Source organism: Polychytrium aggregatum (assembly GCF_025602895.1).
Source record: "Polychytrium aggregatum strain JEL109 chromosome Unknown BJ171scaffold_55, whole genome shotgun sequence".
NCBI lineage: Eukaryota > Fungi > Chytridiomycota > Chytridiomycetes > Polychytriales > Polychytrium > Polychytrium aggregatum.
In genome coordinates this window covers 235058-260068 of record NW_026516257.1, presented here as the reverse complement: position 1 = coordinate 260068, position 25011 = coordinate 235058, and the positions used below count along the sequence as shown (strand labels likewise).

Here is a 25011-nt window from a genome sequence, read left to right as displayed (position 1 = left end):
GACTTTATCACTGATCTGCCAAAGTCCAAGGGTCACACCTGCATCTTTGTGGTGGTATGCAGCCTCACAAAGATGGCACACTTTATGTCCTGGCGTTCACTGCCGTCGGCGGAGGAGACTGCGTCACTGTTCCTCGACAATGTCTTTCGTCTCCATGGCCTCCCCGACACAGTGGTTTCAGACCGAGGAAGTCAGTTCACCTCTCGGTTCTGGAAGGCACTCTGCACGCAGCTCGGGATCCAAACCAGTCTGTCCACGGCCTTCCATCCCCAGACCGATGGACAGACTGAGAGGGTCAACCAGGTCATCAACCAATACCTGCGCTGTTACACGTCGTATCAGCAAGATGACTGGGCCGAGCTGCTGCCGTTGGCCGAGTTCTCTTACAATAACCTCGAGAACTCGTCAACACATGCCTCGCCATTCTTGGCAACCTATGGGTTCCACCCAAGGTTCGAAGTCCCCGTTGTCGCTGGCGGCCCTGATGTTCCCTCTGCCACGGAGAGGGTTGAACATCTCCAGCGGAACCTGGCACTGTTGAAGGAGAATCTTGAGAAGGCAAAGTCTGACTACAAGCACTTCTCAGATCTCCGGAGGTCCCAGGCTCCCGACTTGCGTCCGGGCGATCAAGTCTGGGTGCTGACTCGTAACATCAGCACCACTCGCCCAAGCAAGAAGCTGGATTACCAGAGGATTGGACCATTCACCATCCTCGAGGCCGTCGGGACATTGGCTTTCCGCCTGGACTTGCCAAAGGACATAAAGGTGCACCCGGTGTTCCATGTGTCTCTTCTTGAGCCCTACAAGAAGAACTCGCTTCCGGGTCGGGTGCAAGCGCCGCCCCCTGCGGTGGTCATCGATGGGAACTTGGAGTGGGAGGTCGAAGAGATCTTAGACTCCAAGTTCGTGCGCGGAAAGCTGCACTATCTCATCGATTGGAAAGGCTACCCGGTCACCGATCGAAGTTGGGAGCCCGCCGACATTGTCTTTGCCCCAACGGTGGCCGCGGAGTACCACCGACGCTACCCAGACAAGCCTGGCCCCAGGAGAACTCAAGATGGAACACGCCGTAGTTTAAGGAGGAGATAGTGTGATGACCAGCATCACAACGGACCAATGAGATTGTCCCGCATGCTCTCGCCCTCCGCACCAATCATGAGTCCCCACGTGTTTGTTTGCCCCCATGCATGAGCACGCGCCGTTGCCACCCGCGTCTACTGGTTTCCTGCCTCCCCCACCGCTCGGCACATGTCCCCGGGCTGTGCCAAGCCTCTCTCGCTTGCACACCAGCCACTCTCGCACCCCCTTCTCGCTTCTCTGTGATGCTCCACCCTTCTCGCCCACTTTTGCCCCTCGACCTTCTCCCGGTCTATAAATAGCCCTGCATGTCTGAGCCTATGTTGAACACCAGTTCGAACAAAACTTGTTCTTTGGTGTTCGGGGCTAAAAGCTAATAAAGCTCATACCAAGCACTTGGTCTTCGTCCTTGCGCTTGTTCACTCCTTACAGGCCAAGAGCTTGCCAATGTCGGATTCACCCACGATCGAGAGCTTTTTGACGGCCTGGGCCTTGTTCTTGGAGGCCGAGCGCTGGCGCACCACCAACCCAACGACAACAAGAAGAGCAACACCTCCGACACCGGCTCCAATGTAGATGACTGGGTTGTTGGTGCTGGTGGTGCCGTCGCCCGTGGTGGACGAAATCAGGGATGCCGAGTCGGGCGCCCCAACCGAGGTCTGTCCAGCGACCGCAGTTGCAGTCGAGGATGCTGCACCTCTGGTGGTGGATTGCGCTGTGCCTTGGGCGCCAGAGCTGGAAGCAGCCGCTGAGGAGGTCGAGATGCCGCCAGCGGGGTCGGGAGCCGCACCAGTGCCCTGGGATCCGCATCCACAAGCCGAGTTGGACAGGGAGCCACCAGGAGCAGCGCCACCAGCCGAGACAGCGAGCCCGACCTGGTTCTGGCTCATGTCGTAGATGCTGTAAAACTTGCGCAGGAACGTGTCTCCGAGAATGACGTCAGGATAGCCGCCGAGATCAACAAAGCCAATGTAGCAGTAGCTGCCCGTTTGGTCGCGGTAGATATAGTCGGCGCCTGGCGACAGTATTTTCGAACGAGCAATGAGGATGGAGTCGAGTCGTTATGAGTGCGTTCAAGATAATACAGGGTGGAGGCGATCCGAACATCGGTCTGCAAGCCCGGAGGACGTTGCAGTGACGAAGCTGCAGAATGCATCGTATCCAAGCGACTCTGACAATGCTGGGTCTTTGGGGGCAGGGCTCGGAGCCGACGATAGCAGGAGCCGACGAAGCACATGCAGGGCAGGATGGGCTTATCGCTTACCAGCAAGAGAATAGGAGGTGCCGCCGATCTGGAACTGGATCGTCGGCAGAGAAGAGACGGTGCTGCAGGAAACAGAGACAGTGCCGCTCGAGTCGGGATGGACTCCCAAGATCGAGAACACTGAGGACGCGATCGATGTGGGCAGGCCAATCAAGGACGTGCCCGTATCCAAGATGGCGTTGGCGGATCCGGTCGAGACTGCCTGGCCTCCGAGGGTGATGCCGCCAAGTGCAACACGCCACTGATCGTAGCCGTTGGAAGAGGGCACCACGGGGACGCTGCCGAGCCAAGCAGGGGGAGGGAGGCATTCCGTCCAGTCAGCCACACAAATGAGTGAGTGGATGAGTTGGAGAAGGTAAACACGCGAATGATCCAGAAACAAGCAACGGTGGCCTTACCAGTTGACGGATCCAGTATAATAGGCCGAGTTGCAGCCACCGAGAACAAACTCTCCCGATCCAGTGCCAGTGGGGCCAGTGGTGTCGAGCCAAAAGGCAAAGGTCGACGACTGGACAGCGCCCTGGGAGATCATGTTGGAGTAAGGAGGAACCGGACGGACACCAGAAGCTGCAGGAGGACGGATGTGGCGCAGGACAGGGCAGGTGGAACGAGATGATGTATCGGTCAACGCCATGGGAATCGGCCATGACCGAGGACGTGGTGTATCGCGACGTGCGCTATCGAGCAAGTGGCAGCTACTACTGCAGGGGACGCTGGGTGTTGGCTGTGAACATTGCAAGCGCATATGCGTTTACAGAATCCTCGGAAGATCCAGCGAGGATCATCACGAGAATGTTCGGGCTCAGGGCCATACCGCCGCTTTACTCTGCATACCCCACATCGCCTTGAGGTTGCAGCTCAAACTCACCCGAGGCAAAGGCCAAGGCCGGGAATCCCAGACCCCAGATGCCGTCCCAGGCCGTTCCAGTGTTCATTTGCGACTGAAGCACCGAGTCTGCCGAAGTTCCAACGACAAAGTCCTGGTTTGTGATAGTGATGCCGCTGGTGCTGAAAGTATCCTCTCCAATGTTCCCCTGTAGCGAACCCGTGCCGTACTGGATCGAGACGCCTGATCCACCGGAGGGAAGCGAGAAAGTGCTGGACTTTGACTGGTCGAAGGTTGGTCCGGCTCTGCCAGTCTGGGAACTGAGCACCCACAGATTGGCGGAACCGGTGTCCAGAACAACCAGGAAACCCTGGCCGGGAGTACCGAGCTGGATGTTGGCCAAGTACTGGGAAAGCGGGAGGAGGGGAGGGGGTTGCGAGCGCAAGAATTAGACAAATGTGTCCTGGTGACGTGCTGTCCTGTAACGGCAAGCGTCGGCGTGGGATCGGCTTGCCAAAACGGTATGCTGCACACGATTGGATGAGATGTACATTCGAATGGAAGCCATCCGATGAAACGAGCTGTATAAAGCGCAAGGAAGTGGTGGGAACGCTGTCATCGATGGGCACTTACAGACATATCGCCGGCGTCGACGATGCTGGAGGCGACAGACTGGTGGCAGGATGGCATGCGATTGGTTTCGCAGGATTGATAGCACCAGCATCGCGCCATTTCATAGCATTTCATGGCATGTCGGAGAACAACCCGGAAGTGTCACATGGGTTTCAGTAAGTCATAGCAGGTATACAGCCACGCTCGCTTGTGTGCCCGTCGATGGCCGGACACCACTAAGCAGACTCTCCACCGCCTGATGCAACAGGTGGCCGATTTCGCAACTTGGCAGACTGCGACCACGACAGATGGCATCGGATCGCAAGCTGGCTTGATCACTGCCGCCCAGGCTCAATCGTCACCAGTCAAGCCAGAGCAGGCAGTGATCGATCCGGCTGCGCTCTCGGGGTAAGGCACGGGTGAGGAAAACGATTGACAAACGTACACGGGTGACAAGGGCCCCGGAGCCGCTCTTGGCCGACGGGTATCTCGAGCGAATCCACGAAGCCTGGCTGCCGATTTGATTGGAGACGGAGGCGTTCTGGGAGCGCTGGGCTCGCTCGAAGCGGATGACGCCTCTGGAAAGCGAGCTTCCCGACGCATCGGTGCGATTGAGCGTGGTCGGAGCCGCTTGGACGGCCAGCTGGAGGAGCAGGACGACCCAGACGGCACACTGCAAGAGGACGACCCAGTTCATTCTGGTCGACATGATGGGCCGAAGAAGGGAGAGGCGAGGGAGGCGATCCTGGAGGGAGGGAGAGGGAGTGCTGCCAGGAAGGGTTCCGGCAGAGACGCAGCAAGACCAAAGCCAGAGGCCGACGACGATGGGCCTTTTCAGCCCGGCGACGCTGGTGCACCGGCATCCACCAGGCCCGATCCGGGGGACATGCAGCCGCGCGGCCATCGTGCTGGGGATGCACACGGGCCGCAAAACGTGGCCAGGGCAGGGGCACGGCGCGACGCGCACGGTGACACGGGGCAGCCGCTTCGGGCCGGCGGCCGTCGCGTGGACCGGCCATGTTTGCTGGCCATGTTTGCTGGCCTTGGATGCTGGCCTTGGATGCTGGGAGCCATCGGCGGGCGAGATGCAAGCGCACAGCGGATAGAGATACGACACATACGATGTGTCCATATATTTGACACGACATGTGCCCATACCTATATATATGTGCATATACATCTGCATATATATCTGCACATTACGTTGTGCCAATCAGATTGCGGCGTGGCTCGCCTTGCCCTCTGCGCCACACACATGGAGGCCACACACACACATGCCTGCGCAGCCGTGCACAAGCCACACGTGTGCCGCCCACGTTTTGCGGCCGCCCAAAACCCTGTGCTGCCGTTGCTGCGGCCATCGTCGTCGTCATCGCTGCGTCGCCGTCCCCTGCCATGTCCCCTTCCGATCGCTATGCCGAGACCGCCAAAGGCACCGTCCTGGCAACCCCCGCGTCTGCGGCTGCAGCAGAGCCGTCCTCCCGGCCGTCGCTGCTGGGCCGTGTCCTGCTGATCAGGCTGGTGGTCCTGCTCATCGCCCTGCTGGCCCCTGCCGTTGTCCCGCCCTACGATACCAGCGCTCTCTATCTGGTCCATGGCGCCCGGGGTGCCTGGGACAGCTGGGTGCGGGCCAGGCTCGTGCCGCTGGCCAGCTGGGATGCCATTCACTTTATCCGCATCGCCGAGTACGGATACATCTACGAAAAGGACTTTGCCTTTCTGCCGGGATATCCGCTGCTCATGAACGCCGGGGCCTTGCTTCGTAAGAACTCGCGACCATTGCTGGAGGAGCCTGTCTGATCTGAGCAGAGGTTGATCTGGTCTGAGCAGAATGAATATGGCTTGTGAAGCTATGCTGCGTAATCCGCCTTTAACCACTATGTTTGTCACATCCTTCATCCACCGTTCTCGTGGGGCGGATCATGATCATTCTTTAACACCGGCATCGGCATCGGCATCGGCATCGGCATCGGCATCGGCATCGGCATCGGCATCGGCGTCGGCATCGGCATCGGCATCGACATCGGCATCCTCTGCAGTCAGGCCCATCTTTTCGGGCCTTATGTCCTGGAAAACGCTGCTAATGGTTTCAGGCGTGCTCGTCTCGAACCTGTCGTTTGTCTGTGCCGCCATGGTGCTCTTTGCACTCACTCGCCAGCTCATGCCGGGCAATGTCTCGCTCGCCTACGCCGCTACATTGTGCTTTGCATTCCTCCCATGCAGCATCATCATGTCGTCCATGTAAGCATGATATAGCATCTACTCCACAGCTATCATCCTCGTCTTTTGCTGTATCTCGATTACTCACCCTCATTATCGCCATCTCCATCTCCATCTCCATCTCCATCTCCATCTCCATCTCCATCTCCATCTCCATCTCCATCTCCATCTCCATCTCCATCTCCATCTCCATCTCCATCTCCATCTCCATCTCCATCTCCATCTCCATCTCCATCTCCATCTTCATCTCCAGATACTCGGAGAGCTCCTTCTGTCTGTTCACCTTCACGGGGATGCTCCTCCTAAGTCGGCGACAGTACCTGCGCGCTGCACTGGTGTGGTCGTTTGCAGGCCTGATCCGATCCAACGGGATACTCTATGCCGGCTTCTTCATCTACGAACTGATCCTTCGACGACGCCCCAAACGGCTGCTGGTATGACCTAATTGTCAATGTCCAGTCCAGTTCGCGTTTATCTGCGGGCCTCTGTCCGCTCCCATTCCATGGGATCCATTCGGACCCTTGCAGGCCACAATGCTCAACCGCCTGCGCCCCTTGGCTCACCACATTCACTTGTTGTCACTCCAGAGCCGAGCATTCAATGTTGCACAGGCCATCTTTTACACCGGCATCGTCTGGAGCGGCTTTGCTCTGTACCAACTCTATGGCTTCCAGCTCTTTTGCGCTCCAGATGCCCCCTCCCGTCCTTGGTGCACTCGCACCGTGCCGCTCATTTACTCGTTCGTCCAGGAAAAGTACTGGAACAACGGATTCCTGCGCTACTACGAGCCGGGCCAGATTGGAAACTTCACCATGGCCATGCCCGTGGCCATACTCTCTGCGGTCGCCATATACCAGTACCTGAGCGCCGACAGCAGGCGGCTGTGGTCACTGGGATACTCGAGCATCACAAGCGCTGCAAGCGTCACAGGCACCTCAAGCGCCTCAAATGCCCCAAGCTCGACCAAGAACCGGGCCGGAGCACCGCTGGAGTCCTACGACTCCATCTTCCCACACATCGTCCTGTGGCTCGTCATGCTTGTGTACTGCATGACCATGATGCATGTCCAGGTGATCATCCGCTTCCTGAGCTGCATGCCAGGTGTTTTCTGGTACGTGGCAGAATGGAATCGCACCCGGTTGATGCTCGGCAAGGTGTATGTGTGTTACTTTGTGAGCTTTGCCCTCGCCGGTGCTGTCCTCTTCAGCGCATTTTATCCGCCGGCATAACAGCGGCGTCCTGTCGTGTCCTTGGACATGCGCAACGACCAATATACTGCCATTGCCATGATCGTTGTGGCGGGGTGAGCCGCATGAGAGTTTCCTACACGATCCAACGGCCCGGGCGATTGTCGAGGGAGTCTCCTCGGCCGGTCAGTAGCCGAATCGCCCAGATCGCTTTGCTGGTTGCATCGACACTGCCTGTCTGGATCGCGATGCTCCCATTACAACCTCTGAAAAGCCATATCCCGCTCGGTGTTGCTGTCCAAAGACAATCGGCGCTCGGCCCCTGCTCCAGAGAACATCGCACGAACAGCAACAGCACAACGTCTGCTTGGTCGTGTCTGCATGCCTGCAATCACGCGCTCGGGTGATCATGCCGACCTCTTGCTCCAAGCCGGGTTGTCGTCTCTGTCCGTTGCCTTCTCCAGGCCCCCCTGCGTCCCCGCTCGGTCGTTGCAGCATGGCCAGCACCCGTCCGAGCAGACGGCAGGCCAAGCAGGCGTCCGATACAGATCCCGGTTCAAAGCCCGTTGCCCAGATCTTGCCTCACAGCCACGGCGATTCCCCTGAACGTCCGCCATCCCCAGCCAAGACCGCTGGTGCGGTGCCCCGCATGTCGGGCGTCCCAATACCTCTCAACAACAGCTCTGTCGACGGCGTCTCATCCATCAAGCAAACCACCCCGGGTCGGAAGCGGGGGCGTCGGCCGGCTGCCCTCAAGTGGACTCCTGAATATGCGCTCTCCCAGCCAGACTCGCCCTTGGTGTCTATCGACCTGGCGGTCAGTAGATCGGCCGCCTATTCTCTTCGACAAATGCATATGCATCTTCGATCGACCGCCCCTGCCCTGCCATGCATGCCCATACGAATCGCTCGGACCAAGTGAAGCCCACTGCCTCCCGATTTATCATATCGCATCGTTTCCGCTCCCCCCCCCATCCTGTGCCCTACAGTCTGTTTTCCGCGACGAAAGCCTCAGGAGCATGCTCTCTGCTGAGGACCTCCATGAGCTCTCGCGGCTGCTGCCGCCCGAGGCCCTGGATGCAGAGGGTATCGCCTCGGCTTCGTTTCTGCGGAGCTCTCACTTGCACCGTGCAATCGATGATTTCCAGCTCGAGCTCGCTAACGGGCGGAAAACTGCCGAGTTTCTCAAGAACAGAGCCGACAACTATGAGCGGCATCGCCAGGCGTATGACGATTGGAAGGTTGGCCATGCGAGAGGGATGAGAGAGGAGAATCCAGATGGTATTCCTTTCAGGAGCGACGGCCAATATCCAGCGATCCTTGCCGAGCAGGCCATGGCCTATTATGCCCACCCCGTCGCTCTCCCGGCTCCTGCTAATCGCTGGATTCTGCCCGTACGTGCCCATACTGATATCCAAATCCACTCGTCACTCGTCCGAAGGCCTCCAACTACGAGGAATTTTGGGCGAAGCCACTCAAACACCTGTCAAGAGCAAGCCAATACGGTACAAAACAGGAAGCAGCTTGGCGCGTTTGCTCGTCAAAGATGCCCTCCGCATCCCAACATTCTCACCCATGCTTCTGTTTCTCCATGTGCGATTCAACTTGCATATAGGCGGGATGACAACAAAGGCCGGTCGCCGGATCACCAGCCCAAGGATGTGCCAACCTCCGCAGAGCCATATCGGTCTCAGGTGTCGGCCGAGTCAAAGCATTCGCCTCTGTCTGCGAACCCAGGCTATTCTCAGCCGCCGCTTGATGTAGATTACTCGCCCATGGACAACCAAGAGTCCCCCGCCGAGCGAGAAAAGTCGCCCGTAGTTTCGGATGCGCCTCTCGAGATACAGGAGTCAACGCTTGTAGATCCCGCTCTGAAATCGATGCAAGACTCATGGGCCACTTATGCCTCCGTTTCGAGCGATTCGCCAAGCGATTTGACGAGCGTATCATCCAAGAGCAGTCCAGAATATGAACTCAGTCCAGAGTCCGTGGATGCAATGCAACCGAGTGAAGCAATGGCCGATGCTTCCGCTGCAAATACACATTCATGTCCCGTCGAGTTTTCGGCCGGGTCTCCCAGCTCTTCAGCGCAAGCGGCATCGGACAAGATTATCTTCGGCGACCGTCGCTCTGCAGCTGAGGAGAGTTTGACTGAGAGCGAAAATGGTCAGCACACCATCTATAGCCAAGATGACCTCGACATCGTCGCTGCGGACAGGGTCAAGAGAGTCGATCGCCGTCGCAAAGCCCAAAGCATGGCCACCTCCAAAAGCGCTACTCGACGCAATGCCGCTGCCGAAAAGTCTGTCCAAACAAGCAGCACCAGCACTCGCGCTTCCACAGGCAAGGGTGGCAAACAAAACGTACTTGAGGAAGACGTTCCTGATATGACGCTGTTTGCGAGGTTGATTGTCTTCAAGCTGATCCGGGAAGACGACGATCTATATTACTGCCCGCCTCTCTCACGGGTCTATCTCTCGAGAGCTGGACAAGGCCAAACACTGAAATACTACTTCCGGGTATGAGCAACTGTGGCTGTAGACTGTCATGTTTTGTGCCAGGCGCGTTGGTAGCCAGCCTGGAGCCATGATGGTAGATCGGATACCACCATATGCGGCAGAACCATGTGCTCTGGCGGCCGACTGACATTTTCGCTGACTCATGACGACTCCTTCCACACCTCTTCTTGCTCGGTCGCTGCTTCCCGATTCGGATTTACAAGGTCAAGAAGATCAACGACGACAAAACACTCTCGTTCTCTGCTACTATTCGAGTTGACAGGCAAGTCATTCCCTTCCCAAACCCACCTGGTCCCGACGGTGTCCCGAGTCTCGAAATGATCCAGAGGCTGATAGCCGACATCAACCCACATGTGGAGAATCCTCGTCGGCAAAACCATGACCTTACTCAGGCAAGTATCAGCATTTTTCATATCACGCAGACGACTTGCACTTCGACACGCCTATCAGATTGCTTTGCACACGCATGACTGGGCAGATATCAATCGAATGTGACGGATAGACTGACACGCCGCGACTTTTGAATATCTCTGGCCCAGCTCTTTGGCATCCGGAGGTACCGACGTGAGATTGGCACACTGCACAGCATTTTGAAGAAGCCAAGGAGTACCTGAGTTGATCTGTCCTCGGATGTAGCATTCAGCTACGACGTTGGTGCGCTTTATTCGCACGACAGCGGGTCACCCGGACCCATTGCAGTCGATCCAGAAAAAAACGGGACACCCTGGTTTTGGTCGTTGGCCGAATAATTTGTTTCCCAATACCATCGTGCCGGCCGTGACCATTCTGTGATGCGGTGCTACGCCTTCATCCATAGCCTGAGGAATGTTGCCTCCATATTCAGTGTGTCCAAGAGTACCAGTGTGCATGTCGATTGTAGAGACCGGAGAGCGACCGGTGGTGTTCACTGGGAGGTAATCGGTTGAATTGCATGTCGTCCATTTGGACGCAAGTTCATCACATGCTACACTGGCGTATAGGATCGAGAGTGTCCCATTTGCAAAGTGTACAGTCTATCCAGAAAAAAACGGGACAGTTCCTTCCTGGTTTCAGATGTCTGAACCCCGCTGACTGACTGTAGGCCCAGCGGGCAAGCCGTGATATTGTTTCCCGTACTGGTTGGCAATCTCTTTGATTTGGTTGACAAGCGTCCAGTGCTTCCGCCGGTCGGCTCCGTCGAGGCATGCGGCTGCAACCTGATTCCCGGTATTTGCTGTCCCATCGCCGCGCCGTGGGAAGCATCCCAGAACCCCAACGAGACCGCCCTTCTCGCTGCGCCTTCCTCGCGTCCCTCTCGCCCCGGTCTCGCTCGGTGTCCTCAGGCGGACGTGGCCCAACCCCGGCTCGGCTGCGGCCCTGGCCTCCATCTGCTCGCCCTTCATGAGCCTGGGATACCACCTCTGGATTGAGATCCTCGCCGACTCCGCCAGCGACGCCGAGCCCGTCTCCGAGCCCGCCCCCGAGCCGTGCCATCCAGCCTCTCTCTTCGACACCAATCTTCTTCCGTCCTACCGCTCCAAGTCCTTCAAACGCTTTGCAAAGCTCAAGCGCAAGCAGGGCGACCTTCCGATCCATAAGCGCTACCTCCCTGGCGATCTTCGGAGAGACGCCCGCTGTGGACTCATCACGGTTGAATGGATCGATGTGGCAGATCCAGAGATAGACGTCGACGCATACCTTGAACCGAATCTCGATTGCCACCCAATGGACAACGACGAGGCGACCCTGGCCAAGGACGGCCGAGACTCGCCAGAGCACATTCCTCGTGATGATACGCTCTCCGGTCAGGGCGATGACCCTTCCCACTCCATCGGCAGCCCGCTCGCGGCCAACGGCGAGGATCTTTCGGTCTCGCTGACCGAGCATCTCCCATCGATGCGCCTGCCACAGACGTTGGCGCCCAGATCATCCGGTTTCTCGCCCAAGATCGTTCCGACAAGCGGCCTATTTGTGCCTTTCGCCTCGGGCAAGTCGCAGTTGAATGCCGGCATTGTCCATTTATATCGCGATCCAATCGACGTCCGAGAGTACTTTGCCAAAGACACCGCCATTTCCACCTCCGTCGCTCACGGCGACGACAGCGGCAACAACGACGATGCTTCTCCAGACGTCGTGGCCATTCCCCTGAATCCCGATGGATCGGCCGCCACCCCCACGCAGCTCCAGGACGCCAAGGGAACCGGGACGATCCTGGCCATCCTGGCCGTCCCAACCTACATGACCCCGCCGGACATCCTCAACTTTATCGGGCCCAACCAAAAGTTTGTCTCCAACATCCGAATCATCCGCGACGCAACGCCAAATCGTTTCTTGGTCCTCATCCGGTTCAGGCAGGCGCGGCACGCCGACCGCTTCTACAAAGAGTACAACGGGCGTCCCTTCAGCTCGCTCGAGCCGGCCATCTGTCATGTCGTCTACATCAAATCGATCAAGTTCAGCTCGCATGCCATTCCTGCTTACGCCTTCCCGGCCAACACCGACGACCCGGCGTCCGTGTTCCTGACTGCTCGGACCAATCCCGGACCACCATGCGAAGGCGAGCCGTCGCCCAGCGATAGTGTCCGGATCGTGACGCACTACTCGCCACGCTCGGCGCACCCAGGTCACCTGGTCGAGCTGCCAAACTGCCCCGTGTGCCTGGAGCGCATGGATGCCTCCGCCACAGGATTGCTCACCATCGTTTGCCACCACACCTTCCACGCCCAGTGTCTGGCCAAGTGGGGCGATAGCACCTGTCCCGTCTGCCGGTACTCCCAGAACGCGGCCAAGTTCGAGGCCGATACCCTCAACGAATGCGCCGACTGCGGCTCGACCGAGAGTCTGTGGATCTGCCTGATTTGTGGCAACATTGGATGCGGCCGATACCAGTCCGGGCATGCCCAGCGGCACTTTGAGCTCACCAACCACCTGTACTCGCTTGAGCTGGAGACGCAGCGCGTCTGGGACTACGCCGGCGATGGATACGTTCATCGATTGATCCAAAACAAGGCCGATGGCAAGTTAGTCGAGCTGCCGGCCCCCAACGCCGTGGAGCCTCGCGGCTACTTTCGCGATCGGGGATATCAGCGTGCGTTCTTTCCCGAAGGCTGCTCTGGTGCATACGCCTCGCCCGACGACTGCGCCTTTGCAGACGGCAAGGGTGCGAACGACGACCTGGACTATAAAGAAAAAATCGACTCGATCGGGCTCGAGTACTCCTACCAGCTTACCAGCCAGCTCGAGAGCCAGAGGGAGTGGTACGAGACACAAATCCGCAAGACGCAGCAAGAGGCGCAAGATTTGTTTGAGCAGCTCGCTCAGCTAATGTCACAGCGCGAGGCCACTCTCAAAGGGCAGTCGGAAAGCGAGCGCAAGATCTCCAAGGAGCGCCGAACCCTGGACAAGCGCCTCGAAAAGTCTGGCGAACGCATCGAGGAGCTGGAGCGCCGGCTCACTGAGGAGCAACACATGAACGAGAACCTCAGGCAACACCAAGAAAAGTTCAAGTGCGAGCTGACGGAGCGCGACCGCATCATCGAAGAGCAGTCCGCTGCAATCCAGGAGCTGCAGGAGCAGGTCAAGGACCTTATGTTCTACCTCGAGACCCAGCAACGGGTCGAGAACTCGGAGCTGAGGGACGAGCTGAGAGAGGGCACCGTCGTTATCAACGATGCGCCCCGGCCGCCTGCTCCGTCGACCTCATCAAGGCGAAAGGGCAAATCACGCAAGTCATGAGAGGGAGGGTACACCAGACTCGGGGCGTGATGGGTTTCTAGTGGGACTTTTTTCGATGACTGAATGCGTTATCCCTGCCCCCGCGAAATGAACTGGGACACATTGTCGCTGGGCTGATCGGCGACTTGTGCTGGACCCTGAGAAATACAGGTTTATTCAGTGTGTCCCTGAGTACTTCCATCCAAAGCTGGGCATTGTTCAAGTCTTTTCTCTCGTTCTTGTTCCGCAGCATGCTCGGATGCAGTGCGAGTGCCGTGGGCTATCTTTATACACCTCGATCCGCCGCAGAGTATGGGCCGCACAGGAGCGGCGCCGACTCAATGGAGACTGGTCTGTGATCTACCGCGAGAGGTTGCTCAGCAGTGGATCCTTACTACAGGCCAAGTTCACCCGGACCTGGAAAGGCAGCGCGACATCATTAAATTTGTGTGCCGACAACGGCTGTGGGCGGCTGATGACCGGAAGCAACCAATGGCCATGCGTGGCCAAAGCGAGGACAAGGGTTGGATCATCACTTACTCAGCTCGTCATCCATCTTGACTCGCTCTGGTTGATACGCCACAGGGGATCGGATGGTTAAGAAAGTCGCAGATGGCCAGAGAACGCCACTCCGGCGGGTTTGACACCACTCATGGAATCAGCATATGCGATGCACCCACAAATCGTCGCATGCAGAGGTGCGTATGAGATCAGCGTCTTTGTGCGGACTTGCCTATGGCGTCCTTGATGATGCTCGAGGACTTTGAGTTCCCGTACGTTTGTGCTGAGGTAAACGACATCAATGCCTTGCGGGGCTCGCCGAGCTTTTTGTAGATCTTGCCCATCAGGAAGCGGGTATTGCACTCGTTTGGAACGTTCCGGACTGACTCTTCAAGCTCAGCCAGAGCCTCCTGTGGCCAGATGAGACACCTTTGCTGAGTAAATTGACGACAGAATGCTGGTTTCGGACAGTACCGCAAAAACATACACTGTATTTTCCCTGGCCGTAGAGAATCCGGGCGCGCCGGAATGCCGTGGTGGCAATCTTGGGTTCGCAGCTGTCGGCTCGCTTGAGGTACTTTAAGGCTTCGGCCATGTTCCCGGACTTTTCATGAGCCTGATCGATGGAGCGCAGGGAATCGTAGGAGGAGTATAGTTGGTTGGTGAGCGAATGAGGCAGCCTTTGGCCCAGGGGTCAACTCACCCACACACAGCCGCCGCCGCCTAACGATACAGTGCGCTGGAACAGGACGCAGTGCCCGTACCAAAGCAAGGTGGGTGTTGATTTCCGGATTGAACGGATTGATCCGCAGGGCTCGCTCAAAGTGGTATCGTGCGTTCTGAGGGTTCTCTTGCTGGATAGCGATGCAGCCCAGTCCGACCCTTTGTGTGGGCACAGCATGTCAGGATGTTTCTGGTCAAATACGAACCGAAGCCCAGCGACTGACCGTCGGGCGACTCATATGGACAGTGAAGCTTATCCAGACGTACCAGGCACTGTAGCAGGACTTTTCGAGGGAGAGCGCCTTCTCGTAGAACTGGACCGAGCGTTCGTAGTCACCGTCCGAGTAATACTCGTGGCCCATCAGCGTGTATGTGTAGGGATAGGACGGATCGAGCTGGATTGCGCGCTGTAGTGCCCGGTATGCCATCTCATGCTCGCTCTTGAGGCTGTTCGCAGAGGAATATCATAGCAGGATGATCAGATGACGTTGCAGCGCAAGCGATGGACACACGTACGAAGTGATCGAGCCAAGGGCGCTGTGTGCGAGCAGACGAACTGGCCACCGCGTCATACGAACCTGAAACAGTTTGCCACAGCGATCCTGGGGAGGCGAACAAGCGACATGAACGGTGGTGATAAGAGCCAAGGCACTCGGCGTCACAGCAACCCTTAACCTCGTCCAGTTTGGCCACTTACCATGCCTCGGGAGCCTTGCGATCGACAGAGACCAGATCGTGGGCAAGATAGCTGAGCTCGGCGGTTTTCTTGAGCTGCCACAAGCTCGTCGAGTAGATGTCCATGCACGTCATACGCCATGGCTCGTTCTCACTGCAGGATGGCAATCCTAGTAAATCACAGCAGCACGTGTGTACTATAGATCCAATTCGGCATCGACGACTGTACCCTACCGCACTTGACGAAACACAGCGTCGGCCTGCAAGGTTCAGGGGACAATGGAGAGTGCGTATTAGCCCAACTGGCGGGTTGCGACTCGCTGTGATGTCCGGTGCAGGTCGCTCACCTCTTTGAAGTTCCCAGATTCATAAAATGCTCGTCCAATCTGAGGCCACCGTTGGCAATCGAGGCAAACGATAGTGAGTAGACACGCAAGGCACGAGTCCAATGAGTATGCCAGCTTGTCAGGCAGGAATCTGCACACCAAGCCGGTATCTGCAAACCAAGAAGCACTTCCGAACCTACTTGACATTGGAGCCACCCACTGGCTTGGATCTGGGGGCTTATGCTCCGAAAGCATTCGACTGCTTCGTTACATCGATATCTTGCAAGTTTATAGTACCCGGTGCTCATGTGTGCCAGGATGCCCATAAACTCCTCTGCGGCTTGCTGATACAAGATAGAACGCTGCGCCAAAAACGGTTGTGATACATTATGAGCCTCAGCAAGACATGGTACACCCTCGCGCTAAAGGGAAAGACCTGCCATGGCTCAACTGCCTGTCTCATCCGAGGACACAAGACCAGACCTACATTATCTGGATGAGAGGGCTCTGTGGGATCGTTGTCTCGCTGTGCCACGGTCGATCTGGGGCGCTTCTTCTCTCGCTCATTCACAAGCGAGGACGAGGCTGCGGATTGCTGAGGAGTCGCCTGTTAGCAGCAAGTATGCGGTGCCACTCCGTGAAACAGTGCATTTGGCGGAGGGGAACATACCCGAGACAGCGAGCGAGTCAGAGGCCGAGGCAAACTCTGGGTGGGGACGGGGGCCTGCGATTTCTGCTGACGGTTTTTAGTAAAGACGAAAAGTTCCGGCGTTTGCAGAGGTATGACTGCGCAAGATCATCTGGCCATCGGCACTAGTTGCAGACAAATCTTCTGATGGAACCCATTTCGATCAGGTCAGATCGATATTTACCTTTACAGCTCCCTTTTCACCCGTAGTCCGTCGGTGCTGAGCAACAGGATCGGCAGTTTCCCTGTGTATCTCGGTGCCCAGCTCCTCGGCGATGCAGTGGCTCCGCTGGCTTTCTTCGGATTTCCAGCATGCCTGCAGGGCCACCTGCGACTGGAAGTACTCGCTCTTGAGATATTCGGCACTGATGCTCTCGTCGAGGCCCTTGTGGATCTTGAACAGTTGGGGCTCAAAGCCTTAGGGGAGCGATGCGGTGACGCAATTATGAGTCGAGCGGCTGGAAGGCTATCCAAGCATGGCGATGCGGAATCAAAAGTCGCAACACAGTCACGTCATTGTCTACCTATCTCTGCAAGACTCTCAAATGCTGTCCATAGAAACGGATTGAGCTTTAGGGCCTTGGTAAAGTATTTGAGAGCGATGTCGTTCTGAAGTTGCTTCCTGGTGATGCAAGGCGATACTTTGAGAACCCGGGGCAGTACAAACGACAGTGCAATCGACGTAGAAGCTCGACTGACACACAAAACCAGCCGCATGCATCCGCACTTGCCTGGCCAGTTGACCGTATAGGCAGAAGCACATGTCGATGCTGAAGTCATGGATGTCGATGCTTGCTGGATGGGTTGTGGCATGGTAGTTGGCAGAGGTTTGGCGAAGAAAGATAGCACACGGCCCACCGATCAGCGCATGAAATTCGCTCGCACACTCTACTGGCGCCGCAAATGATACCAGGGACCCGATACCGGCTTTGAATCATGTCTTACCCGATTCATCCGTCTCGACAATATTCGCCAGCAGGTCGGCCCCTTCGTCGTACTTTCCAAGATCGTAGCAGCACTTTGCAAGAAGGTACCGGCACGACCATGTGGATGACTCAGCACTCACAGTCACATCGAGATGGCTCCTCAGTTGCCGGTATGCCGCTAGCAACTGCCCATCTTGGTAGTATGTCTGTGCCAAGAGATAGGTCGCCTGGCTGCTCAGCGGAGCCAACGAACGCAGCTTTTCGGCCAGAAAGATTGCATTTTCATAAAAGTTGTGGCGGAGCGAGTGCTGCACCGCCGAGGAGAGGAGCTTGAGCTGAGCATCTGAGGAATCCATGGCTTGCAGACAGCCAACCGGGAACAGGGCAGTTGAGAGTGTTTCGCGCGGAGGTGTTGCCATGACGAAGAGCCGTGCAGATCACTGTGTGAGTATGCGAAGGCTCGACCAGATGCTTCGTGGCATAAAACAAACTGATGCCATGACGTTGACTCGGTCTGAGCATTGCGCATGCATGGCCTTGATTGCTGCGTACATGTGGCTCTGGGCTCATCATGTCTACGACACAGGGCCATGGGGACGATCTGCCGAGAGCTGGATCGTGCTGGCGAGCCGAGGAGAGCCACTGAGCAGGGTCCACGCAAGAGGCAATTGCGGACGGCCATTACATCTGCACCACCACGCCCCCATATCTGCGATCTCGCCGACACCCTCTGGTCCCGCAGATCCTCACCTGGCAGCGTCGGGCTCGGCGGATGCCTGGTCAGTCGAGAGGCAGGCGCTTGATCGCCAGGACCACGATCCGGACTGCTTTGGCACCGCTGGATCCGGATCGAGCCGGAGGCTGGCTGGCTGGAAGCGTGGCTTGGTGGGCCTGTGGTTCGAGCCGCGCGGGCATGGCTTTTTTTCTTTTGACCGCGACAGCAGGACAGATCGAGCACACCCACACCTAGACCTGGTGCCGTCCTGCTGCTGCCGCCCACGATCACCGAGCCCATCTGTCTCTTGGCTGTCAATACACCAATACACCAATACACCAAGCCGCTTCCGCAGTCGCATAAACCATCCGAAAAGTCCAATGGCCGCTCTTCGATCGCCGCAGTCAGCCGCATCCACGATCGTGCGTGTCCTGCACTCGACTCTGTTCCGATCATCGTTCTCGACATCGAGTGTCGCCGCAGGCTCGCTCCGGGTCGGGCTGCTGGTGAAACGCAATCCCGTGGTTCTGCGCGAGCTTAGCGAATTCGAGTCCAGCTACTACACATACCGGGACGCCCGCGAGCGGGGCGAGTCAAGACTGTTCAACTCGGAATTCTACTTCAAGAAGGGAACGGTGGCCGAGGCTCGATTCCAGGAAGGCTCTGCGGTGGCCGAGTCCGAGTCGCAGAAGCGACTCGCCAGTGGTGTCGCTGGCCTGGCTCCGCTCGAGATCGAAGATCCGGATCTGAAGAACTTGAAGAAAGCTGATCGAGTCACGGATGTAGATCATACCGGCAATCTGCAGTCGCTGAACCGGCAGCTGCATCGGACCCTGTATCTGGTCGTCAAGGACCCATCGGTGTCGGAAGACAAGAAGGGATGGAAGCTTCCCGATGGCTCGGTCAAGGACGACGAGAGCCTGAAACAGGTAGCGATCGTCCCGCGACTCGGGGACGGGGCGTGGCATGATGTGGAGGACCACGATCGGAGCCTGCCCAGCTTGGTGTGCATTGGATTCTGATGGATCGGCAATGCTTGGATGCGTGATGCGTGGATGTATCTGCAGGGTAGCTCGACATCGGTCTGGGCTGGTTTGGGTCGATCAAGCCCCAAACCTAGGATGATTGCGCCGTCGCTGATGTGCTTCACCTCATCCATTGGTCGCGATCCCTGCAAGCACAGGCAGCAGAGCGTCACGCTGAGGAAACCTGCGGAGGCGATATTGAGCTGTGGGTAGTTGGCAACGCACCTGTCGGTCACCATATCCAAGCTAACAGTGACAAGGTGAGCACTCCAGCCTCGGCGACTACGGCCGCATGTGCGCCGCCGAATCTCTATGTCAAAGCCGACCATGTTCTTGCGAGACGGAGGAACATTGGCAACAATTATCAGGAATCGTGACGGAATGCAAGCACAGTCATTAATCCGCGCTGTGAGAGCGCAAGACCAACCACTGGGAGCCGAGAATGAAGCTTGGCGAAACGGGGTTATGTGTGGACGTAGTGGTGCTGTGATAACTGCCCCGTATCGACGTGCTCACACCTCTGCCCGGCATCTAGATCTTCTTCATGAAAGGCCATATCATCAGCGGCAACGTCGAGATCAACAAGCGCATCGCATCCAACCACGCGTGGCTCACAAAGCAGGAGCTCAAGGACTACCTGGCCCCAGATTACTTCGCCTCGGTCAGCCGTATGATGTCCGAGCTGTGAGCACAATATATTCTCCATCGATTTCAATGGGCTGGCGCAGAGGGCGGCGTCGGCTCGAGGCCGCAACCTCAAGAACACAAGCGATGTGCTCTTGGCCAGTCTTGGCCACGGTGATTTGCAGACCGGTGCTTTAGAGAGTGCGGATGTCTTGGGTCGGATTCCCAAGAGGCTTTGGGAGACGCCGACTATCTCCCAGACCCGAGCTTGCTCTGCAGCAACGATGCCAGCGCCAACAGTCTCTCCCGCTGGCCATCAAGCAGTGGCCCGCTGCGGTTGTCCTGGAGATGAGCCATCAGTACGCTCACGCTCTGATCCAGCATCTCAGCCGCTGACTCTGATGCTGCTGTTGGCGACACTGCCGACGAAAATGACGGCTGTGCAGATGAGGACGCTGCGTCATATCGGTTCCTTGCACCCTGGCCAGGCGACCGCATCGTTTCCACGGGGGACTCGGGGGCCGTTGGTGGAGGGCGCCAGTACCTCCCGCTGAGGCTGACATTTGTCGTGGACAACGGTGCCGCTGAACCAGAATCCGCAGGCATAACGGCGACGTAAAGGGAGCGAGGCAGTGCGACTTGCTGTAATCAGTCAGCCGCCGCCGCGCTGCATTAGTACATTGCTCCAACACATCCACACCCCGCGCAGCATCAACACAACCCTTCCGCCGACTGACCTGGAGGGGGTTGAGAGCATGGCTGGAGTGGCTCGTTTGGATTCGAAGCTGCAGCTCGCTGAAAGCAGCCGGGAAACTGGATGGATCCGAAGGTTGAAGCAACTCGAAGCGTTGGCGTGTCAGCCAACTGGATCTGTCTGAGGCAGCGTATTCAAGAAGCTGGCCAAACTCGGCGGTCAGGAGCTGTGCCGCATCAGGAGTATCCTCAAGGAGCCGAAAGCACAGTTCAAGCGCTGGGAGACAGGTGTTAGAATCGTAGCCGAATCGCGAAGAATGCAGCCGGAATCGCTGGGAGCAAGAGACCCCACGGAACTCGAAGCAGGGCTGCGGTCGGCGAGGAAAGCGCGGCCACGATGCGCGCAGAGCCCATGCTATCGGAGACACATACCATCGTCCACCGGTATGATATCGCTCATGGGCGACTGAGTCCAAACAACGAATGCCTCAACCAGCTGCTGGATTGATGTCGGTGAGAGCGTGTGTCGAATTGCGCAGAGAAGTTCGACTATAGTCTGCGTTGTGATAAAGATCTGGAGAGAATTGACGAATGCCCGGGGCACAGACGGCCGGATTAGTCGCTTTCGCCAGCCCAAAGCTCTGGGGATGTCGAGTCCATGCCTACCTGGTTGACCATTTCGGCATCTTCCGGGAGTGCGATGAGCGTGTGCGTAAAGCTTACGACGCTATGGATATTTCCAACTAGAGCCACAAGCATATTTGAGACTGAGTCCAAATGCGACACCGATCGCGCATCGGATGGGTGGACTGTGCTCGGTTGAATCGTTTGCCTCAGACAGCCCAGTGCGACAGACACGGCATGGAAGCATCTGAGTGCCTCTTTTGGAGAATTTTCGTCTTCAAGGCAGCTTGTCAGACGTGTGCTGGGCGAGTGAGTGAGTGAGTGAGTGAGTGAGTGAGTGAGTGAGTGAGTGAGTGAGTGAGTGAGTGAGTGAGTGAGTGAGTGAGTGAGTGAGTGAGTGAGTGAGTGAGTGAGTGAGTGAGTGAGTGAGTGAGTGAGTGAGTGAGTGAGTGAGTGAGTGAGTGAGTGAGCTCGATATTGATCTGCCTTTGCCTGCCAAGAGCCGAGTGCCTCGAAATACCTTCTCGTAGCCACGAGGATCACTCACCAGATTCGCCAACACACTTCTACATGCTCCTCGAGTGACTCTGCCGGTTGGATATCGTATCCAATTGAGCATCCCAGGCGCGATAGTATATCCATTCGATATTGAACATAGTCGTTGTCTGTGCTTTGAAACTTCTTGAGTAGTCCGCCTTCGGGCAGGAGCTTTGTTGCGTCCACAGGACCGCGCTGGCTGAGCTTGTGGGCGAACGCCATCGAGATCCGCCCAGCAAACCTCGACAGCCGCACAGACAGCGCGTGGTGTGCTGATACCCTGCCAACTAGCCCCGGCAGCAGCTGTCGCACATAGCATTCGAAAGTACAGACCGGTCCTGGACACGGGTGGGGCGCAGTGCGGGAGAGACGTATCAGTAACCTCCCTCAGAGTCGGTCGCAAACTCAATTTTGGAGAGCATCGACATGGTTCACTCGGCAAGAGCTGGAATCACGACAGAGGACGCACTTTGATCAATAAGGAAACACATGGTATCGGTAATGAATGTGTACACCAGGTCGGAGTGGCAATTGATGAGTGCCTGGGTCATTTTCTTAGTGAAGACGTTCAAGGATCCTTCGTCGAGCAGACTTGCAAATACCACAGTACTCGTTACAAGACCAGAATAGAGTGTGCCCGCCTGGCTCGAGGGCACACGTACAGCGTCGAACGGATTGCTGTGATCGAGGCACCATAGCAAACTGCCAGTGACTTCTTCAACCAGAGATTCCTGGTTCTCGGGCCGGGTGATATGGAGACTCCTGAGTGGGAATATAAGGACCTGGATCTTGGCAAGCGCAAATGCATCTTGCTTGACCAGCTGAGGGGAGTAGGCACGCTGTGACTCAAGGTCATATTTGCATAAACTCGAAAGAAACCATGCCTGCTGGTTCTCTTCCAAGCCAGGAGAAGACAGGAGAGCCAGTACTGCATCCAGCTTTGAAAACAGCGACATCGAACTGAGGGTACCAAGATGATTGTCGCAAAAATAGATCATGCTGGGAAGCCAGAGACGTGTTGATTGCGCGCATGAGCGAGTTAGCGGCGGGATAGCGAGTGTGGCCGCTATTCACAGTCAAGACCCACCTCAGGAAATAGAGAATATCCATAGTTTTCGGAAACATAGAGCCCTTTGGAAGTTCTGTGACGTAGGCCTTGATCACACGCTCGAGGCAGTTCGCAAAGAATAAGGCTGCTCAAATGCAAGTGTGAATGAAACGCGATTGGACAGGTAGAGTAAGCCCCCCGCGCTGCCATCGCGGATTGTCCAGAACGGCATTCCCTCATTACAACGCAGCTTGGGCTCTTTCGCATCAGCGCTTGCTTCCATGCCCACGAGTATGCAAGGCTATATCCGCTACGAACCAGCCGCCAAAATGGATTTGATTATCATCGAGTGTGTCTCCGTTCCGACAACTTGAGTCGCCATACGGAATAAATTGCTCAACATCTGAACCGCATTTTGTGACAGACGCTCGACAGTCATCGACGCAGTGTCGCCAGACGGATCCAGCTTCGACCGATGGCGGAACGACAGTTCCAGGAGCCTCCAGCTTGCGAATCAAACGGGGAGGTTGTATGTGGTAAATGCAATGCAAAATAGCAGCGCAGTGGTGGTATTAGAAACGTGCAGGAAAGCGGTGGTGTATCGGAGTGAAGCCTCGGATACTGCCTTGTGGGAGTCGGCCAGCCACACCAAACCGTTAGGCCTGCTGATTGATATCAATCGCTCAAGGGGCGAAACAGGGCGGTCTTACATTTGTCGCACACACCGCAATTCCCTGCCGATATAAGGCTTGTCCAGAAGCGACAGCAACTCGAGAACCATGGCTTTGTGAACTGAAAGGACCATATCGATGTTGTCAGAGCTACAGCGGTGCCACTTCAGTCCGTTGGTGCATGATCAGCATAGGATACTTGCATCGTTGTGCGATTGCCAAGCTTGATGTGTTTGTCGGCAGTCGATCCAAAACAACCTCTGCACCGTTATTGAGCAAGCCGAGAACCTGGCAGAGCATTGCAAAGGTGAGTTTACCCTGAGGTCAGATGCGACGTTTCGTGGCCGCATGACGCAGCTCTGCTCACATCGGAGATGCATGCGGGACTGACGCCATCCGCAGAGCGACGTCGGTGCATCTCTGCACCAGTCACCGGATGCATGTGCTCAGGGCCACCGCTATGCTTTGGGTCCGATACACCACCTTCCCAGCGAGGTCATCGAGGCGCTTTCTGGCGGCAGATGACTCAGATACTGTTGTTTTCAAGGGCTAGATGTGGTTGCGAAGAGCGGATTCGGATCACCAAGCCATACAGCTTTCCGGGCGACCTTTGGCTGAAAATGCATCGACGCTGCGTCCAGGACCTCCGTAAACTCTTCGGAGTGATCCTCATGCCAGCGGCCAAGGTGTCTGGCGTAACTTACAGCCAGGGTCGTAAAGAACTCAGCGATGAGCTTGGTTGTTGGCCAGCAAATCTTATCAAGCACTGTATTGGAGGCATCGTACTCGACCACGAATCGGGCAATCGATGGCGGTGAATCCAGAATCTTTCGGAACGTTGCGGTAAGGATATCGACATGTCCTTGCAGTCGCTGAAATCAAGGACAGATCAGTGGAGGCATCAGTGGCCGTAGCAGCAGCTCATCAAGCTCTAAAGTCCGGATGCAGCGGCACGGCCCCAGCCATATTATCCCATACCTCTAAGGGGGCCACGCAGTCGTCCTCGTTGCTGGGGGTCAAGCTTCTGATCGACGCTACGCAATCGGCCACTAGCTGTTCCATAGCAGCCTGCGAATGCAGATGACAATCAGCAGCATTCAGTGACTGTCCTTCGCAGAGTACATGCGACTACCGAGAGCGTGCAGTCATACGAGAGGTGCGGTGCTGGCTGCCCTCCAACGGTGCATAGCGACGCTTTTATCTGCCTGGCGGCTGCTGATCCCCGACGGCCTTTCATCCTGTGCAGATTGCCCCGTTGTCGGACGCATCCGATCCTGCAGTGATTTTGGAGTATGATGCCATACCTCGTCGCAGAAGACCATCAGAGGCGGAATCAGCTGGTCCGTGAGCTCCTCGACCCTCATTTTGGGTATTCGATGCAGCAGGCCGTGTGTCGGATTCATGTCGAGATTGTCTGCCGAGCCTCGGCGCGGCGCTGATCTGCTCTGTGCGGGATTGGGCCACTGCGGCGGCGGCGACGCACTCATTGGGGGCGGTTTCGAGGGGGCTCGGCCGGTCGTGGATCTGGATGTCTCGGCAGCCGCCCGAGCCGGCGGAAAGTCGCCCGTCTCGCCGTCAAAAGCTGTAGGCCCAGACTTGGGGTTGGTGGTGGTCGGGAGACGTTGTTGGGGCTGGATTGTCGGCACAGCGACGCTGCCCAGGGCCGTTTTCTGAAACACAAAGGGTGTCTGGCTGGCGCTGGGCTTGCCGGACATGCTGGGAGGCGGCTGGCAAATGCGTCTTCGAAGATGGTATACTCGGCCCGGCCTTGGCCGATGTTTCTGTCTCTCGGGCTCAACCGCAGGTCTGGTGGGCTCGGCTCTCGAGTCGGGCATTG

General features: G+C 56.9%; 7 protein-coding genes across 7 annotated transcripts; 4 read left to right on the top strand and 3 right to left on the bottom strand.

Moving 5' to 3' along the window:
• Positions 1 to 1533: 1533 nt before the first annotated feature.
• BJ171DRAFT_571534 (aspartic peptidase domain-containing protein) lies at positions 1534 to 4622 on the bottom strand (the record flags this gene model as incomplete). Its single annotated transcript, XM_053113680.1, has 7 exons — positions 4225 to 4622; positions 3801 to 3839; positions 3210 to 3573; positions 2740 to 2908; positions 2342 to 2619; positions 1631 to 2092; positions 1534 to 1589 (listed from the first exon to the last, which is right to left on the bottom strand). Exons 1-7 carry the CDS (start codon positions 4486 to 4488, stop codon positions 1534 to 1536), a joined length of 1632 nt encoding a protein of 543 aa, XP_052962683.1. The 5' UTR covers positions 4489 to 4622.
• A 519-nt stretch (positions 4623 to 5141) lies between these two features.
• BJ171DRAFT_524389 (GPI mannosyltransferase 2) lies at positions 5142 to 7287 on the top strand. Its single transcript, XM_053112592.1, has 4 exons — positions 5142 to 5541; positions 5819 to 6020; positions 6253 to 6433; positions 6587 to 7287. The coding sequence occupies exons 1-4, from the start codon at positions 5175 to 5177 to the stop codon at positions 7226 to 7228; spliced, it is 1392 nt and encodes a 463-aa protein (XP_052962682.1). The 5' UTR covers positions 5142 to 5174; the 3' UTR covers positions 7229 to 7287.
• Positions 7288 to 7623: 336 nt separating this feature from the next.
• BJ171DRAFT_524386 (uncharacterized protein) lies at positions 7624 to 10483 on the top strand. Its single transcript, XM_053112591.1, has 6 exons — positions 7624 to 8003; positions 8176 to 8467; positions 8658 to 8691; positions 8802 to 9705; positions 9909 to 10097; positions 10245 to 10483. The coding sequence occupies exons 1-6, from the start codon at positions 7683 to 7685 to the stop codon at positions 10317 to 10319; spliced, it is 1815 nt and encodes a 604-aa protein (XP_052962681.1). The 5' UTR covers positions 7624 to 7682; the 3' UTR covers positions 10320 to 10483.
• A 553-nt stretch (positions 10484 to 11036) lies between these two features.
• Positions 11037 to 13555, top strand: BJ171DRAFT_524385 (BRCA1-associated protein 2-domain-containing protein). Its single transcript, XM_053112590.1, has one exon. The coding sequence runs from the start codon at positions 11086 to 11088 to the stop codon at positions 13417 to 13419; it is 2334 nt and encodes a 777-aa protein (XP_052962680.1). The 5' UTR covers positions 11037 to 11085; the 3' UTR covers positions 13420 to 13555.
• BJ171DRAFT_524381 (uncharacterized protein) lies at positions 13556 to 18174 on the bottom strand. The gene is made up of 18 exons (XM_053112589.1): positions 17790 to 18174; positions 17257 to 17595; positions 17043 to 17106; positions 16836 to 16933; positions 16496 to 16728; positions 16294 to 16356; positions 16111 to 16218; positions 15824 to 15985; positions 15645 to 15683; positions 15532 to 15557; positions 15320 to 15451; positions 15201 to 15224; positions 14890 to 15069; positions 14664 to 14781; positions 14387 to 14515; positions 14132 to 14309; positions 13939 to 13965; positions 13556 to 13815 (listed from the first exon to the last, which is right to left on the bottom strand). Exons 1-18 carry the CDS (start codon positions 17917 to 17919, stop codon positions 13793 to 13795), a joined length of 2073 nt encoding a protein of 690 aa, XP_052962679.1. The 5' UTR covers positions 17920 to 18174; the 3' UTR covers positions 13556 to 13792.
• Positions 18175 to 19692, top strand: BJ171DRAFT_524380 (uncharacterized protein). The gene is made up of 3 exons (XM_053112588.1): positions 18175 to 18881; positions 19136 to 19237; positions 19513 to 19692. The coding sequence occupies exons 1-3, from the start codon at positions 18333 to 18335 to the stop codon at positions 19663 to 19665; spliced, it is 804 nt and encodes a 267-aa protein (XP_052962678.1). The 5' UTR covers positions 18175 to 18332; the 3' UTR covers positions 19666 to 19692.
• On the bottom strand, positions 19693 to 24984 carry BJ171DRAFT_524378 (uncharacterized protein). Its single transcript, XM_053112587.1, has 14 exons — positions 24479 to 24984; positions 24153 to 24242; positions 23879 to 24046; positions 23658 to 23723; positions 23378 to 23462; positions 23214 to 23295; positions 22822 to 23009; positions 22543 to 22648; positions 21925 to 22454; positions 21466 to 21793; positions 20961 to 21219; positions 20727 to 20868; positions 20339 to 20571; positions 19693 to 20243 (listed from the first exon to the last, which is right to left on the bottom strand). The coding sequence occupies exons 1-14, from the start codon at positions 24887 to 24889 to the stop codon at positions 19851 to 19853; spliced, it is 3081 nt and encodes a 1026-aa protein (XP_052962677.1). The 5' UTR covers positions 24890 to 24984; the 3' UTR covers positions 19693 to 19850.
• Between the last annotated feature and the right edge of the window lie 27 nt (positions 24985 to 25011).